At 44.5% G+C, this 17,601-nt stretch overlaps 1 protein-coding gene across 50 annotated transcripts; it reads left to right on the top strand.

Moving 5' to 3' along the window:
- The first annotated feature begins 1,659 nt into the window (after window positions 1–1,659).
- On the top strand, window positions 1,660–16,762 carry LOC116178108 (myosin heavy chain, muscle). 50 transcript variants are annotated; one of them, XM_031497482.1, is made up of 26 exons: window positions 1,660–1,762; window positions 2,475–2,738; window positions 3,000–3,143; window positions 3,766–3,922; window positions 3,974–4,001; window positions 4,058–4,253; window positions 4,309–4,372; window positions 4,426–4,524; window positions 5,157–5,260; window positions 6,078–6,215; window positions 6,269–6,538; window positions 8,049–8,219; window positions 8,751–8,930; window positions 8,984–9,137; window positions 9,213–9,265; window positions 9,864–9,951; window positions 10,000–10,117; window positions 10,749–10,866; window positions 11,074–11,337; window positions 11,798–12,007; window positions 12,552–13,438; window positions 13,701–13,779; window positions 13,942–15,117; window positions 15,169–16,074; window positions 16,188–16,218; window positions 16,398–16,762. In XM_031497482.1, the coding sequence occupies exons 2-25, from the start codon at window positions 2,535–2,537 to the stop codon at window positions 16,215–16,217; spliced, it is 5,838 nt and encodes a 1,945-aa protein (XP_031353342.1). In that variant the 5' UTR covers window positions 1,660–1,762; window positions 2,475–2,534; the 3' UTR covers window position 16,218; window positions 16,398–16,762. The 50 variants fall into 50 exon arrangements, with proteins under 50 accessions (XP_031353342.1, XP_031353302.1, XP_031353339.1 ...); XM_031497442.1 differs by lacking the exons at window positions 5,157–5,260; window positions 16,188–16,218 and adding an exon at window positions 5,737–5,840; XM_031497479.1 differs by lacking the exons at window positions 5,157–5,260; window positions 8,049–8,219; window positions 9,213–9,265; ... (1 more) ...; window positions 13,701–13,779; window positions 16,188–16,218 and adding exons at window positions 5,737–5,840; window positions 7,353–7,523; window positions 9,418–9,470; window positions 10,190–10,307; window positions 13,512–13,590.
- Window positions 16,763–17,601: the final 839 nt, after the last annotated feature.

Genomic DNA, 17,601 nt, shown 5'->3' with positions numbered 1-17,601 from the left:
CGTGTTTTCTTGTGGGTTAATTTTCTGGGGGTAACTTTAACGGAGAGCATCTTGCGGGGCGAGTCTTCTTACAATTAATTAAGTCTTATTGATTCACCAAAAATACAGAGAGTGGAGCAAAAAACATAAGTTGATCCCCTAAATTTTCAGGGGCGATTTTTCCGGGAACGAATTTTCTGGAGCCAACCTTCCGGGCGCGAATTTTCTTGGTGGTTAATATCCCGGAGGCGGCCTTAACGAAGAGCATCTTCGGGTGAATCTTCTTACAATGAAGTCTTATTACTGCTCCAAAAATATACAATAGTGCAACAAACATAAGGGGACCCCGTACATCTTCGGTAGCGAATTTTCCGCAGACGAATTTTCTGGACTAAACCTTCCGGGAGCGAGTTTTTTTGGAGACTAATACTCCAGAGGAAGATTTTCAGAAGGGGCGTGTTCTCTTGGGGGCTAATATTTTGGGTGCGACTTTCACGGAGAGCATCTTCCGGGGCGAGTCTTCTTACAATTCAGTGTTATTAATCCACCAAAAATACAGAGTGGTGCAAAAGACATAAGGTAATCCCCTAAATTTTCAGGGACCTTCCGGGCGCGAATACTGCGTGGGCGAATTTGTTTGGGAACGAACAGTTCAGGGGCTAATTTTCAGGCGTTAATCTTCCGGGGCGTATTCTCTTAGGGGCCAATATTCCGAGGGCGACTATATTTTTTATTTATTTTTGCCTTTATTTTTAAGAGGGCTTTCAGGAAAATCTGTTCTACCAACCCCGTTACCCCGCCTACTATACATTTACCAAATCAATGCCCGAACCCGGATTCGAACCAGGGACCGTTAGTACCGCAGTCCAGTCAACATTAGGTGACCCCGGAAAGGGGGAGGGGGTCTCGGGCGCGAATATTTCGGAGGAAATATACAACTTTCGTAATGGAGAATTTTTATTTGCTTACTTAACCGCAAATAGAAAAGTGTCGAGGCAAATGCACATTTTTATGTACGTTAATTTCTGTTCTACTTTGAAGTCTGGAATCAAAGGTCCATCAGACACAGGGTGTTCCAAAAAATTGCCACTGTCAGAAAATTAATGATTTTTAACAAAATGTAAATGTTACCCGTGCCAAACCAGGTGTTTCATTACATTTCCCATTTTACCCCCCTAGTGTAACCCCTACATACCAAGTCTTGCGAGTCTATTTGCTTTTGTAATATCAATAGCTCAGCGTAATTGTAGCACAGTAGAAACTGTCAAAAGCATTCATCCAGTGATTTTGGATGACTCTTCCTACAAAATGAACCTTCATAAGATACGGTACGTTGGCCCAACAAAAAGACAATTGTGAACAAATTCAAGGAAGTGAACTTTTTATTTAAAAAAACGCAAGGGTTGAAATGTAGGTTAGGAGTTAAATATAACACTAACCTTACCCTAATACCACGCCGCGCCGGTTAGGTCACAACACCACTTTCGCAAAAAGAAGATGCGAGTGGGAATTTTCGTGGAGGTTATGCGACGTTAGCGTTCCTGCGATCCCAAAAGAAATGCCCGTCCCGCTCTACAGTATTTTCGGCCCTTCTCCTGGCCGATCCCGCTCCTCGTTCCAAAAATGGTAGACCGGCCGCGATGTTACGCTTTCCGGGATTGGGAGACGTTCCCGTCCAATCCCGTTCGCCGTTACATTTTCGGATCTGGTTGCGAACATTTAAATTTCTTGCGGTGCGCCTTGCCTCGTCCAGAACGCCTTTCGAACGTAAGTGCAGCAGCAGGTGTGCCTCTTTTACCTTTTTTTTTTAATATCTAAGTGTGTGTCATCCACCCTGAAATATGCGAATTGTTTAAAAGCGAAACGAGGATTTAATTGTGAAGTGTTAAGTGATTTGTGCACGTGAGGGAGAGAAAGAGTGGTTTAGTGGCGGCTCAATTGTCATACCAGGTCTATTTTGTGATTTTTTGGATTTTGCTTCAAGGGTTGAAGGTAAACGGTTTTCTGTAGGCTAGATGCTGGTATGACGCTGAGGTGTCATTAAATTAGTGAGCGAGTTTTTAAGCTGGTGGAAAACACGCCATGGTGGTTTATGTAACAATTGGTTACGTCATCCACCTTTCGATTTGAATTGACGCGCATGTCTTACTTACTATCGCTCGGTCCATACATGGCGGCCCTTCGGCTTGCCTATTTTTAAAAATAAACGGCGTCCGTCATCGATTCTAAACTTAACTTTGGAGCATTCCGATCCATTTTTCTTCAATAACCGCGGCGACTTTTTGGAAAATTGAATTCCGCAGGCGTCGATTGTGCACTTTATTGGCATCCGGGAACGGCGCTGTATTTAGATGTGCCACTTACTCGCGGTCTATTTATAAATTCGGATCCGTCGAAATCTTATACAATTGAAAACATGTGGCGTCGCTATTAATAGCGTCCCTGTCCCATTTTACATTCCGCCAGCTCGAATTAACGCGGGCACTTTGTTGTAGGAAGGCTCTTAGGGCTGTTCCGCGTGTCTCTGTAGCCCCATCATATAGAACAAGTTCACCATGCCGAAGGAAGTGAAATCTCAGGAGGATCCCGATCCTACCCCATACTTGTTTGTGTCACTCGAGCAGAAACGCATCGATCAAACAAAGCCCTATGACGCCAAAAAAGCTTGCTGGGTGCCAGATGATAAGGAGGGTTTCCTTCTTGGTGAAATTAGGGGAACCAAGGGTGACCTCGTCACCGTTGGAATTCCTGGAGGAGAGGTAATTCCTTTTTTTTGTTAATTTATAGCAATTTAATTAATTACAAACAATAACACAAATTGTGCGAATAGGAAAAGACATTTAAGAAGGACCTGCTTAATCAAGTGAACCCGCCGAAATTCGAAAAAGTCGAAGACATGGCCGACTTAACGTTTTTGAACGAAGCCGCCGTTTTGCACAATCTTAAGCAGCGCTATTACTGCCAACTAATTTACGTAAGTCACTTACGAATTCTTTACTAATTAGTCTTTCTCCCACCAGGAAAAGCACTTTAAGAAAGAACAAGTGCAACAGGTCAATCCTCCCAAATATGAGAAAGCGGAAGACATGTCTAATTTGACATATCTTAACGATGCTTCAGTATTGCACAACTTGAAGCAACGTTATTATAATCAACTCATTTATGTAAGTCAGGCGTTTGCCTTAAATTCACTGTGAGCCGAAACCCAAATGAACTTGGGCGGAGATTGATGCTGAGTGACCATTGGATCCTGAGTCAACAAAACCGGTACCACTGACGTACTTGGTTTTATCTAGGACTTTCATGTTTTTCTCTTCTACAAACATTTAAAGGGTAGATCCGCACCTCAGTTTCAAGTCCAATTTTACTAGTTTAGGCTATGGAAAGTATCTTTCAGTTAAATTTAACAAAAGTAGACTTGCAGTTAAGGAGAGTACTGTGACAAAGGTTAGAGATCCCTTTTGTGTGTTTGTAGAAAATAGTGTTTATTACATGTGTTTGAAATACTCAGTATGGTTGTCACCCTCGGCTTCGCCTCGGGCGGCAAAATCCACACCTCGTAACTTTGACACTTGTAATGGAAATTGCTATTTTCTGAAACCGGTACCACTGACGTACTTGGTTTTAGTACCACTGGTACTTTGACTGTAGACGAACCCCTAGTACAGTGGGCGTCTTAATTTTCACGAAACCAGTACTAGAGACGTATATGGTTTTTTTTCTGTTTTGAGTGCTACGTGTGGTTAAATTCGTTGGCGGTGGTCTGACTTGTTTATCATCTTTCAGACTTACTCCGGCCTTTTCTGCGTTGCTATTAACCCTTACAAACGTTTCCCCGTCTACACCAACCGTTGCGCGAAGTTATACCGTGGCAAAAGGCGAAATGAAGTACCACCACACATTTTCGCCATTTCTGACGGTGCCTACGTTAACATGCTTACGAGTAAGTCAATCTGACGTTTAGCAAAACCACTCTGACCCTTTTGCCTTACAGACCACGAGAATCAATCTATGTTGATTACGTAAGTATATCCGTTGATCGTTGAGACTGTGATAGTAAGTGGTTTTCTGTCGATAGTGGTGAATCTGGAGCCGGAAAGACTGAAAACACGAAAAAGGTAATCGCGTACTTCGCCACCGTCGGCGCGTCAACGAAGAAAGATGAAGGAGCGCAAAAGAAGGCCAATCTTGAAGATCAAGTCGTACAAACCAATCCAGTACTTGAAGCCTTTGGTAACGCCAAAACCGTCCGTAATGACAACTCCTCCCGTTTCGTAAGTCAACTCCCCACTTTCCTGAAAAAAATCGCCTAACACCCTTATGTCCTAGGGTAAATTCATCCGTATCCACTTCGGACCGACTGGTAAATTGGCCGGTGCCGACATCGAAACCTGTAAGTACGAAACTTCTGCAGAATCTCGGTCACTCACCATTTTCTTCCAACAGATCTGCTGGAAAAGGCCCGTGTCATCTCCCAACAGCCCTTGGAACGATCATACCACATCTTCTACCAGATCATGTCCGGATCAGTTAAGGGACTTAAAGGTATAACTTAGGGCGTTAAAAAATTCAATATATTTAGCTACAACGAGCGGCCATGTCGAGGCGTCACTCATCCCTAACATGTTCTTGTACAATTCAGATATATGTCTACTGTCAAATAACATCAGCGATTATTACTACGTAGCGCAGGGCAAAACTACCATTCCCAACGTAGATGATGGGGAGGAATGTAGTTTAACTGACGTAAGTGGATGGGGACGGCAGGGCGTTTTAGTAGGTCGATGGCGCAGATGATCTAATCTGATAGAGTAGCCCCTTACGAGCAGGAGAACACCACTCGTAAATTAGTCCAAACACTTTCAAACGTAGACCGTTTGGTACGAGCCCTCACGAACCGGGCTCGCCTTACCTTTGTCGCACAATTACCAAATGTCGATCATTTTTTAATCGTGCACACGAACCTCTTTCGTTGGCTATAACTGTACAGGGTGCACACTGGAGGAAGGTGACAATCCGTTCGTTTATCCAAAAACTGGATTAATCCAAATCGACGAAAACATCACGTATTCCCTTCTTTCTATGGACACCCTGTATAACAAAATGTACAAAGTTATTAGCTGTAAGCTTTAAAAGTCGACCAAGACTCGACCTAAAGTTCTTTGATTAACCTGTAGAGAATTGTCTTCTGTCTAACAACATCCACGACTACTTCTTCGTGTCGCAAGGCAAAACCTCAATTCCAGGAGTGAATGACGGCGAGGAAGGCGAAGTCACCGACGTAAGCGCAGCTTCCACGTACTAACAAATCTGTCCAGTTTGTAGGCAACGCTACTAAACCTCAACGGGGGGTGCATCGAGCGCGCCTAGCGTCCGTTCACTGACCATCTTGTTTCTGCCACAGAATTATGCCAATTAAGCTCCTGGATTTACGACTATCCGTACATAAGTCGCGCGCAAATCCACATTCCCGGCATCAACGACTATCGTGAGGGGGAATTGACAGACGTAAGCAATTGAGTTCGTCCATCCCCCATCCCTGACTGGGCCAGGGAGCGCGCGGTTCAAATTAAATTGGCGAGAGATACAAGATGGTCGAAGACGAATTCTAGGCATCGCTCGCTCCCTGTCGCATGACCTCCCTACGTGACATACACAACACCCCCGACATTGCCAAAGGTCAGCGCTGTAAATACGCAGGTCGTTATCATCAAACAACCACATACGACACCGCTTACAGCTTTTAATCTCCAACAGATATTTGCTGTCTCACAGACAACATAAACGACTACTTTTTCGTATCGCAAGGAAAGACCACAATTCCTAACGTAGACGATGGAGAGGAATGTTTACTGACGGATGTAAGTACCGACACAATCACAGTCTAAATTTTTGACTTTGACCGAAACGACCAAAAATCCTTTAGTCTAAAATTTTTAAAGCTTCGACGTTAATAACTGCAGCGGGTAAGTGTTTTAAAATCGCTTCGGCTTCATTTGTATATACTCACGCTGTAAATTTCGCTGGCAAGTCAAAAATTTCGCTTTTCGCACCTCGGCTCACCAAGAACCCTCACTAACGCAATTTTCATAATCTAGGAAGCTTTCGACATCTTGGGCTTCACGCAAGAGGAAAAGAATGACGTTTACAAAATTACCGCCTCCGTCATGCACATGGGCGGTATGAAGTTCAAGCAGAGAGGTCGCGAGGAGCAAGCCGAGGCTGACGGTCAAGAGGTGACGGGCTGAGGTTCGGTGTTTTAGGGTGGTTTAACTTGGTCTGTTCGCAGGAGGGTGAGCGTATCGCCAAGCTTTTGGGCGTAGATACCGCCGCCTTGTACTTGGGTCTCTTGAAGCCAAGGATTAAAGTAGGCAACGAGTTCGTGACGCAAGGTCGTAATGTCAACCAGGTCAACTACTCCGTCGGTGCCATGTCGAAGGCCATGTTTGACAGGGTCTTCAAGTGGCTCGTCAAGAAGTGTAACGAAACCCTAGACACCAAGCAGAAGAGACAGCACTTTATCGGCGTACTGGATATTGCCGGGTTCGAAATTTTCGATGTAAGTTTCGCCGTCCGATTTACAGGAACTTCAACAGCCCGGATCCGAGGAGTTTGTCCCCCCGGCTTATCGCTTTCTTTTATTTTCATTTGTAGTATAACGGCTTTGAGCAGCTTTGCATTAACTTTACCAACGAAAAGCTTCAGCAATTCTTCAACCATCACATGTTCGTACTCGAACAGGAGGAGTACGAACGCGAAGGCATTATCTGGACCTTCATAGATTTTGGCATGGATCTCCTTGCTTGCATAGAGCTCATTGAAAAGGTATTACTCTTTGCACTTTAACCTCTTTGCTCAGCTCAACGCAAGGTAGGGTTTTTTTCTTTTGTTTTGCTCGCTCCTTCCTCACTAACCCATCTCTTACAGGTTTATAATGTGTTATGTAAATGTTAATGTTATTTACTCTAATGGAAACGTCGCTAGCAAAAGGGTTCGCTAGATTTTCGCACCAGACTAATTTCTTCCCTATTGACTACAGTATAACGGATTTGAGCAACTTTGCATCAACTTTACCAATGAAAAGCTCCAGCAATTCTTTAACCATCACATGTTTGTACTCGAGCAAGAAGAGTATAAACAAGAGGGTATTAATTGGGTCTTCATTGATTTCGGCATGGACTTACTCGCATGTATCGAACTTATTGAGAAGGTAACTTGAAGATGGAGCGATTACCCTCGAAATTTTCCCGTAACTCCGAGCGGGGTCGAACTAGGGACCGGGCCCCGACGAGAAGGCAACGGAAGCCTCAATTCCACTGTCTACGGAATGACAGTTCGGAATTGGTTTTGTTAATTGTATGTTTTCTTGTCAGTATAACGGATTCGAGCAACTTTGCATCAACTTTACGAATGAAAAGTTGCAACAGTTCTTTAATCATCACATGTTCGTGCTCGAACAAGAAGAGTACAAAACCGAGGGAATCGAGTGGACGTTTATTGATTTCGGCATGGATTTGCTTGCTTGTATTGAATTGATCGAGAAGGTAATTGGTGATCGAGCGAATCGTGGGAGGATTTTGCTGACGATAATACTATAGCACAAGGGACTGTGCTTTCGCTTTATGTGTCTTTCAGGTTTTTGGCGTACGTGCCCGAAGCGTGTCCTTAGTTTTAGTTTAGCAATAGCACAGCGTGTTGAACTGTCTGGGGCTATGTGTGTTAATGCTTTTGTTAAATCCAGTATAACGGATTCGAACAGCTTTGCATCAACTTTACAAACGAAAAGTTGCAACAATTCTTTAACCATCACATGTTCGTACTCGAACAAGAAGAGTACAAATCCGAGGGGATCGAATGGACATTCATTGATTTCGGCATGGATTTACTTGCTTGTATAGACCTTATCGAGAAGGTAATTTACGGGTTCATGAAGAAACTCCGTTTACAAATTAACAGACCTTGTGCTTTTTGTCTTATTTAGCTTAACTAGGTGGCAGTTACACCAGTGTAACGGTGACGAACTGTCGTGAAACGCTTTTTGATTTAACCTTTACTTTTCATGTGCCCAGTTTAACGGGTTCGAGCAACTTTGCATCAACTTTACAAATGAAAAGTTGCAACAGTTCTTTAACCACCACATGTTCGTTCTCGAACAAGAAGAGTACAAAAGAGAAGGAATTGAGTGGGCGTTTATTGATTTTGGCATGGATTTAGTTGCTTGTATCGATCTCATTGAAAAGGTAATTTGCGAGTTGCAAATCTGAGAAGTGTTCACTGTTACAGAACATTGATTTTGTGTTTGTACTAATGATCTTCCATCGAGCTACAGCCGAGCTATTACATCAACTTAATGCATTGCACGACTAACTTACAGTACAACGGTTTTAACCAACTGTGCATAAACTACTCGAACGAAAAGCTGCAGCAATTTTTTAATCACCACATGTTTATCATGGAACAAGAGGAGTATGAAAGGGAGAAAATTCCGTGGACTTTCATTGATTTCGGTATGGACCTTCAAGCGACTATTAACTTAATCGAGAAGGTACATTACTTCCTTCGATAATTGTCACATTTAGATTACGCACCACTGCACCCAGTAGGTATATGCACAGTTACTGGTAAGATTGTTTGCCTCTCACGCTCACTGCTTTGCTAAAAAAGGTATGTGCTTAATCTAACCAACCCGCCTACTCCCGAAGTGGGGTCGGCGGTTTGGTTCGCAACCGCAAGGCTCACTTTTCCCCCCTAATCTTCACTGGTTCATCTAGCCCATGGGTATCTTGTCCATCCTTGAGGAAGAATCTATGTTCCCCAAAGCCACCGACAAGACCTTTGAGGAAAAATTGAACAACAACCACTTGGGCAAATCGCCCAACTTCCAAAAACCGAAACCACCAAAGCCAGGTCAACAAGCTGCCCACTTCGCCATCGGCCATTATGCTGGATGCGTACGTACCACGCTTTGCCCGTCACGGCAATGGTTAACCGCATAATCCGACAGGTACCGTACAACGTCACCGGCTGGTTGGAGAAGAACAAGGATCCCTTGAACGACACCGTCGTTGATCTTTTCAAGAAGGGCACCAACAAGCTCTTGGTCGAGATCTTCGCTGACCATCCAGGTCAATCTGGTGGAGCTGATGCCGGCGGAAAGGGTAAGGTTCACATACAGCCCAAACCAACTCTTCGTCATATCGTTATATCAATGTAATTAAAAATTTGATGACTAGGTTCCAAACGTACAAAGGGTTCCGCTTTCCAAACTGTCTCCAGTTTATACAGGGTAAATACCTTTTCTGCTCACTGTGGACGCTGAGATCAGAACTCCTCCAATCCCATGTATAATATTCCGTCTCCCCTTTTCCACCAAGAAAGCGATAGTGGCTGTTACAGCTTTGTACATACGGCTTTAGTTCATGCTTTGTATTTTAATAGGTGGTCGTGGTAAGAAGAGTGGTAGCATGGCAACCGTATCCTCTTCCTACAGGGTAGGTTAGGTCCGAGTTCTAGTTTGTTTTATGTAGTGACTATGCCTCACACTAACGGAAGTTATTTTATAGAACAACGATAGAAGTAGTGTCCTAATTGAGTAAATAACAGGAATTTATCTTCTGGTTGTCTAGGAGACGATTCCAACTTAGATTACCAACACACAGTCACCACTTGTTGTTTGTGATAGTAGCACCAAAACCAACTGAGTTGGTTGGAAACGTTAATACATTCACCATTTTTACCAATTTGTACCACACGTACGCAGTTGCATAATGAAGATGCAATATACCTAATCAACTGACCTACACACGCGCTTTGTAAGCCTGTTTGATAACCAATTAACTTGCAGTGAAGCTTACTACAAGGAAATAATGTACGTTTACTTTTAGGAACAACTGAACAACTTGATGACAACGTTGAAGGCAACCCAGCCTCATTTCGTACGTTGTATCATCCCCAATGAATTGAAACAGCCAGGTCAGTAGCCAATTACACCTGAACGCAACTGACCCGTCCTTTCCGCAGGTCTAATCGACTCCCACTTGGTCATGCACCAGCTGACCTGTAACGGTGTACTTGAAGGTATCCGTATTTGCCGCAAAGGTTTCCCCAACAGGATGGTCTACCCCGACTTCAAACTGCGGTAAGCATCCCTAATTTCTTAAATTTCTAATCGCTTGTCAATCTTGGAATATTCATCCAATTTTGTGCGCAGTTATATGATATTAGCTCCTGCCACGATGGCGAGCGAACCCGATCCGAAGGAATCGGCCCGAAAGTGTCTCGAAGAGATCGAATTAGATCCCGAAGGTTACCGAATCGGACATACAAAGGCAAGGGTTGAATGTACCCGTCAGTTTTTGAACGTCCAAAATCGTGTTACCCCAGTGAACGTGGCATGAGCCCCGATTGTAAAATTTAGTTTGCATGTTTGACCATGTTCCCATTTAGGTACAAGATCTTAAACCCAACCGCCGTAAGCAAGGAACCCGATCCAAAGAAGTGTGCCACTCACATTTTGGAAGCTAGCGGACTTGATTCTGAACTTTACCGTACCGGTCATACCAAGGCATGTTTTGTTAATATTACCTTATTTCAGGAGGACACCAGCTTCTAGTACGAACGCTGGTTTTTCTAACACATGTAGGCTAAAGCACCCCAAACGGTGCCAGCTCTTTTTGAGGTGCTAATCTCTTTGGTGATCCAAGGAGGTTGGCACCAATTTTTTTGTCTGTATCTACGCTTGTTTACACTTTTGCTTGTGGTGAACACAGATACAAAATTCTGGTCGCCCAACAAATAAAAGATGATACGTCTCCAGAGAAAGCCGCAAAACTTATCCTCGACCACGTTGGTCTGGATTCTGATCAGTTCCGATTGGGACATACTAAGGTACCTACTTGCCGAAGCTTTTGCGATTCATTCTAATTGGCTTTTGCAAATCTACGCTATCGTATACGCTGTAAAGGCGTACAACAATTAATGCTTCAAGCTTTGGTTGGTCGATTGTGCTTTACACGAAAAATCTCCACAGTGGAGAGTGCTCGGTGTAAATCACAGGCTGAATGAAGAATTCGTGCTAACTTTCTCGTGGTATAGGTCTTCTTCCGTGCCGGTGTCTTGGGTCAGATGGAAGAATTACGTGACGACCGCTTGGGCAAGATCATGACCTGGTTGCAATCTTGGGTGCGAGGTTACCTCTCAAGAAAGGAATTCAAGAGACTGCAAGAGCAAAGACTTGCGTTGCAAGTTGTACAACGCAACTTGCGCAAATACCTCAAATTGCGTACCTGGCCATGGTACAAATTGTGGCAGAAAGTCAAGCCCCTCCTCAACGTCACCCGCGTTGAAGATGAAATTAAGGTAAATTTTTCTATATTAAATAACTCGTAAATCATAAATACGGCCATGTCCGCGCCAAGTAAAGGTAACGGGTTAAAAATAAAAAAATTTATGAATCGATTAACTGGACTAGGTACATACTTAAATGTGGGCGACATTGCGAATATTAAAAATAATATCAAATTTTATAACCTGGAATTAGACGATCTATTTTGGAAGCCACTCCCCAATCCGTCATCGCAATCCTTGCATATTTCGTCGATCTCCTCAAGTTTGATCCGCCCATCAGTCGTGATCTGCGTTTTTTTGCTGGAAAAGTGCAGTACCTCCCCACTTTAGTTGCGAGCCGTTCGAGGTACACTTCACATCAAGTGGTGTCGAACGCGAGTGCCTTTTTCCAAATTGAACGATCGAAACGAAATCCTACTTTAATTAAACGACAATGGCTGAAGAAATTATTAATCCGACCGATGTTTTACAGAAACTTGAAGAGAAAGCTGCCAAAGCCCAAGAGGCCTTTGAGCGCGAAGAAAAGGCGAAGAAAGAACTCGAAGCACTTTACGCAAAATTGTTAGCCGAAAAGACCGACCTCTTGTCCCAACTCGAAAGCGAAAAGGGATCATTTGGTGATGTCCAAGAAAGAGCCAACAAATTGCAGGCGCAAAAGAGCGATTTGGAGTCTCAACTTTCCGTAAGTACTTACTTTTTACTCTACGCCACTTCACCATATAAGCTCATACTCAAAATTAATGGCCATGCAAATATGGGGCGAGTTAGTCAAGCACTATTTTTGTCAAAAGTATGTCTCCGTGCATCAGCAACTTTGATTCATCCGTGCAGGAAAAAAACCACGATATTTATAATTTCTGACGAAAGTGTGCTTACCTTCCTCCATAAAATCGCACCTGGCCCGTTCTAAATTTATTTCTTCAACTCAAACCAAAACATGGATTTTAATATCTAATGCCGATCACAATCCTCATAAATGTTCCATTTGTTTATTGTACTTGCAACTCGGTTATCTTCACCATCAAAACCCTAATTTTAACTGACTACATTAAATTCGTAATTTGGCAACATCTCAAATTATCGCACCTACAACACCTAACGATAATTAATCACGATCATGTAGATAGCGCAGAAATTTATAATCGGGCATCGGTCCAAACATACCTGAGACTCATATCACCGTTTTTAGATCTGTCATAATTAATAGTCTCCAATTTGCCAAACAGGAAACCCAAGACCGACTTACTCAAGAGGAAGACGCGCGCAACCAACTCTTCCAACAAAAGAAGAAATTGGAGCAAGAAATTTCCGGATTCAAAAAGGACGTTGAAGATCTCGAGCTTTCAGTCCAGAAAGCCGAACAAGATCGTGCCTCCAAAGATCACCAAATCAGAAACCTTAACGACGAAATCGCGCACCAGGACGAGCTCATCAACAAACTCAACAAGGAAAAGAAATTGCAAGGCGAGAATGGTCAGAAATTGTCCGAGGAGCTGCAAGCGGCCGAAGACAAAGTCAACCATCTCAACAAAGTCAAAGCCAAGTTGGAACAGACCCTAGACGAACTTGAAGATTCACTGGAACGCGAAAAGAAACTGAGAGGCGACGTTGAAAAGGCCAAACGTAAGGTAGAAGGCGATCTTAAGCTGACCCAGGAAGCCGTAGCCGACCTCGAACGCAACAAGAAGGAATTGGAACAGACCATCCAACGCAAGGACAAGGAAATCTCATCCCTCTCGGCCAAACTCGAAGACGAACAATCCGTTGTCGGCAAAGTACAGAAGCAAATCAAGGAATTACAGGCGCGCATCGAAGAATTGGAAGAAGAGGTTGAAGCCGAGCGTCAAGCTCGCGCCAAGGCCGAAAAGCAACGCGCCGATTTGGCCCGCGAATTGGAGGAGTTGGGCGAACGTCTCGAGGAAGCCGGTGGCGCCACCTCCGCCCAGATCGAGCTCAACAAGAAACGCGAAGCCGAACTTGCCAAACTCCGCCGCGACCTGGAAGAGACCAACATTCAACACGAAGGAACGCTCGCCGCCCTCCGCAAGAAGCACAACGATGCCGTCTCCGAAATGGGTGAACAGATCGACCAGCTCAACAAACTCAAGGCAAAGTAAGTCGCTTCCCCTTCCCCTAATCGCGCCATTTCTTGTTCAATTTTATAAACGCCCCCCCCTTAAATTTAGGGCTGAAAGAGATCGGGGAACCATTTATAATGAACTGCAACAAACGCGAGGTGCAGTGGATCTAATCGGTCGTGAAAAGGTAGCTCATGGTTCCCGTTTTCGTAGTCGTTAGACCCTTCGCATGGTCAACCTGCATCTTACCTTTGTTTGTTTATCGTTTGTGTCTTACGTGTACTTTTTTTCTCATAGGGCTGAGAAGGAAAAGGCTCAATACTTCGGTGAATTGAACGATCTCCGCGCTAATGTCGACCACTTGGCTAACGAGAAGGTATAAAGTGTGTCGCAAATATCGGCTTAAAGTAAACCGGAGAAAATGTTTCAGTTTTCTTAATACCTCCATCCCGCTGGCTAATAATTAATCAATGCGTTATTGTGCTTTTGTGCTCAAAATAAACCTGTACACTTTAATTGATCGATTTTTCCCACTTAGGCTGCCCAAGAGAAGATTTCCAAACAACTAGGCCAACAATTGAATGACGTACAAGGTAAATTAGACGAAACCAACCGCACATTGAACGACTTCGATGCCGCCAAGAAGAAGCTCTCCATCGAAAACGGTGACCTCCTCCGTCAATTGGAAGAAGCCGAATCGCAAGTGTCACAGCTCAGCAAGATCAAGGTATCGCTAACCACTCAACTGGAAGACACCAAGAGATTGGCTGACGAAGAAGCACGCGAACGCGCTACCCTCCTTGGCAAATTCCGTAATCTCGAACACGACTTGGATAACATCCGCGAGCAGATCGAGGAAGAAGCCGAAGCCAAGGCCGACATTCAGAGACAACTCAGCAAGGCTAACGCCGATGCCCAATTGTGGCGCTCTAAATACGAATCCGAAGGTGTCGCCCGCTCCGAAGAACTCGAGGAGGCTAAGAGGAAGCTCCAAGCCCGTCTCGCTGAAGCTGAAGAAACCATCGAAGCGCTCAACCAGAAGGTCGTCGCACTCGAAAAGACCAAGCAGCGTCTTGCCACCGAAGTTGAAGATTTGCAACTCGAATGCGACCGTGCCACGGCCATCGCCAACGCCGCCGAAAAGAAACAGAAGGCATTCGACAAAATCATCGGCGAATGGAAACTCAAGGTTGACGACCTCGCCGCCGAACTCGACGCGAGCCAAAAGGAATGCCGCAACTACTCGACCGAATTGTTCCGTCTCAAGGGCGCCTATGAGGAAGGTCAAGAACAGCTCGAAGGCGTACGCAGAGAAAACAAGAACTTGGCCGATGAAGTCAAGGACTTGCTCGACCAAATCGGCGAAGGTGGACGCAACATTCACGAAATTGAGAAGGCGAGAAAGAGGTTAGAGGCCGAAAAGGACGAACTCCAAGCCGCGCTCGAAGAGGCAGAGGCCGCTCTCGAACAAGAAGAGAACAAGGTATTGCGTAGCCAGCTCGAACTATCGCAGGTACGCCAAGAAATTGACCGCCGCATCCAGGAGAAGGAGGAGGAATTCGAAAACACACGCAAGAACCACCAACGCGCTCTCGATTCTATGCAAGCTTCTCTAGAAGCAGAGGCTAAGGGCAAGGCCGAGGCTCTCCGCATGAAGAAGAAGTTGGAAGCTGACATCAACGAACTTGAAATCGCCTTGGACCACGCCAATAAGGTTCGTAATTGTTGTGTGCAAGTTTCAATTGTAACCCCAGTTTGATTTTAGGCTAACGCAGAGGCCCAGAAGACAATCAAACGCTACCAACAACAATTGAAGGACACACAAACCGCCCTCGAAGAGGAACAACGCGCTCGCGACGAAGCCCGCGAACAGCTCGGTATCTCAGAGAGACGCGCCAATGCCTTACAGAACGAGCTTGAGGAATCCCGTACATTACTGGAACAAGCCGACCGCGCCCGTCGCCAAGCCGAACAAGAATTGGGCGACGCCCACGAGCAACTCAACGAATTGGCGGCACAATCCGCATCGTTATCCGCGGCGAAGAGGAAGTTAGAAGGTGAATTGCAGACATTACACGCCGATCTCGACGAGCTCCTCAACGAGGCCAAGAACTCCGAAGAAAAGGCGAAGAAGGCCATGGTCGACGCTGCCAGATTAGCCGACGAACTCCGCGCTGAACAAGACCACGCACAAACACAAGAAAAACTCCGCAAAGCCCTCGAGACGCAAATCAAGGACTTGCAGGTGCGACTCGACGAGGCCGAAGCTAACGCCCTTAAAGGTGGCAAGAAGGCGATCGCCAAACTCGAACAGAGAGTACGAGAGTTGGAGAACGAGCTGGACGGCGAACAAAGACGACACGCCGACGCACAGAAGAACCTCAGGAAATCAGAGCGCCGCATCAAGGAGCTCAGCTTCCAGGCCGAGGAGGACCGCAAGAACCACGAACGCATGCAGGACCTTGTAGACAAACTCCAACAGAAGATTAAGACGTACAAGAGGCAAATCGAAGAAGCTGAAGAAATTGCCGCACTCAATTTAGCCAAATTCCGCAAAGCACAACAAGAACTCGAAGAGGCGGAAGAACGCGCCGACATGGCGGAGCAGGCCATCACCAAATTCCGTGCCAAGGGACGCTCAGGATCCGCCGCACGCGGTGCCAGCCCAGCGGTAAGTACAACTCTCCCTCCTGAAATAAAACAAGGCAACACGTTCACGAATTCGCACACTTACTCCGCACACAAATTCCACGCGTAGTAATTTTGGAATATTTTCCATTATAGCCAACTCGTAAACCGATCGCACTGGATTAAAGTAAGTGGTGCCGTTAACACGAAATTTACGTGTGTGACTTTTTGTTTTAATGCAAAATGTGTTCGTTAAGACGATCGACAAAACGTTATTGTCTTGGACCCTCCAAAGTAATGGAGACCGTTTTCTAAGGTCACCTTGCCGAAGGTTTGCGACCACTAACGATCAATTTCTGTTTACAGCCCCCAAGACCACAGCGCCCAATACTTGATGGCTTCGACGACTTCTAAGAAAATCAAAGCGCTGTGTTATTAACTAATATGGATGAACGCGGACAGAACACACACTGTCTTAACTAGGCATATAATATTTATTTTATAATTATTTTTGTTTTCAAATTAATAGTAATAACGTACTTATTACATGATTCCGTGCCCATGCGTGAGGGATTTTGTCATTCATTTGGGAAGAGACACGTAACTCCATCCGTAACAGCCCCAATAAATCCTCTCGTTCATTGACCATTTATGTATTTACCATATAAGTACCATGTATGTGTGAAATGTATGGCTTAAGGCACCAATAAACACGTCATATCGTTACCATACTTTTAAATTGTGTTCTTTTCACGTTCCCTCTTTTGACATCATTCTGTATTTTCTGTATTTATTTTGATGTTTATTGTTAAACATTTATTGTAAAATAAATTATAATTATACTATTATACACACGCTCATTTGTCACGGCCACATTCCTGCTTTCAGATGCAAGTAGTGTTCTGTTGTTTGCTCTACCATTTAATCTGTCGGGAAACTAGCTACCTAAGAGTGCAGAACGAATTGCTAATCGCAACGTGATTCACACCGGAAAAAATCAAGTTTAGACAAACCCTTCCAAATTTCGATGTGGGTTGCCCAGTTCTGCAGAGGTGAATTTTTGGGTCAGATGAGATGATTCCTCAAGAGAGCAGTCTTACTAACATTGCTTGTTTCTACATTATCAACTACTTTTTAGGCGCAATTTAACAAAACTCCTCAAAATATTGATTCTCAAATTCCCAAAAAACTGATTATTAATGCTGCAGGTGTAGCCAAATCCAGCCAACATGGAGGATGTTTCTGCCATTTCTACTTCAAACAGTTTCGTACACCCACCACACACACGCCATAGCATAACACACAGTCCCTCGGATTTCTTTTAAGCGCAGAAAATACATCACGTTGTCCTTATATGAATTTGATGAGGATAGGAGCACAAAATGTGTAAATTTCAGCAATAGATAACACAACAGCAAAAATACACCTGAAGAAGAGGTCCTTTTTTGATTTCCTACTAAACTCGAGAATTGTGACTTAAACTCACCGACTGCCAAAGCTGAAAATCCGAGTTGCAATAATTGTAAAACCTCGGGTACGATAGGAGCGGTGAGCGAGGAGCGGCGATGCG

The sequence above is a fragment of the Photinus pyralis genome, unplaced genomic scaffold, assembly GCF_008802855.1.
Source record: "Photinus pyralis isolate 1611_PpyrPB1 unplaced genomic scaffold, Ppyr1.3 Ppyr1.4_LG8, whole genome shotgun sequence".
NCBI lineage: Eukaryota > Metazoa > Arthropoda > Insecta > Coleoptera > Lampyridae > Photinus > Photinus pyralis.
This window is presented reverse-complemented; position numbering and strand designations above follow the sequence as displayed.

Excerpts from the sequence above, each read along its gene's own strand:
- LOC116178108 (XM_031497442.1), top strand. The coding sequence starts at position 2,535 with ATGCCGAAGGAAGTGAAATCTCAGGAGGATCCCGATCCTACCCCATAC. Across the intron at positions 4,373-4,425 it reads CGGTGCCGACATCGAAACCT|ATCTGCTGGAAAAGGCCCGT; the intron begins GTAAGTACGAAA and ends TTCTTCCAACAG. Across the intron at positions 13,439-13,700 it reads CTCAACAAACTCAAGGCAAA|GGCTGAGAAGGAAAAGGCTC; the intron begins GTAAGTCGCTTC and ends TTTTTCTCATAG.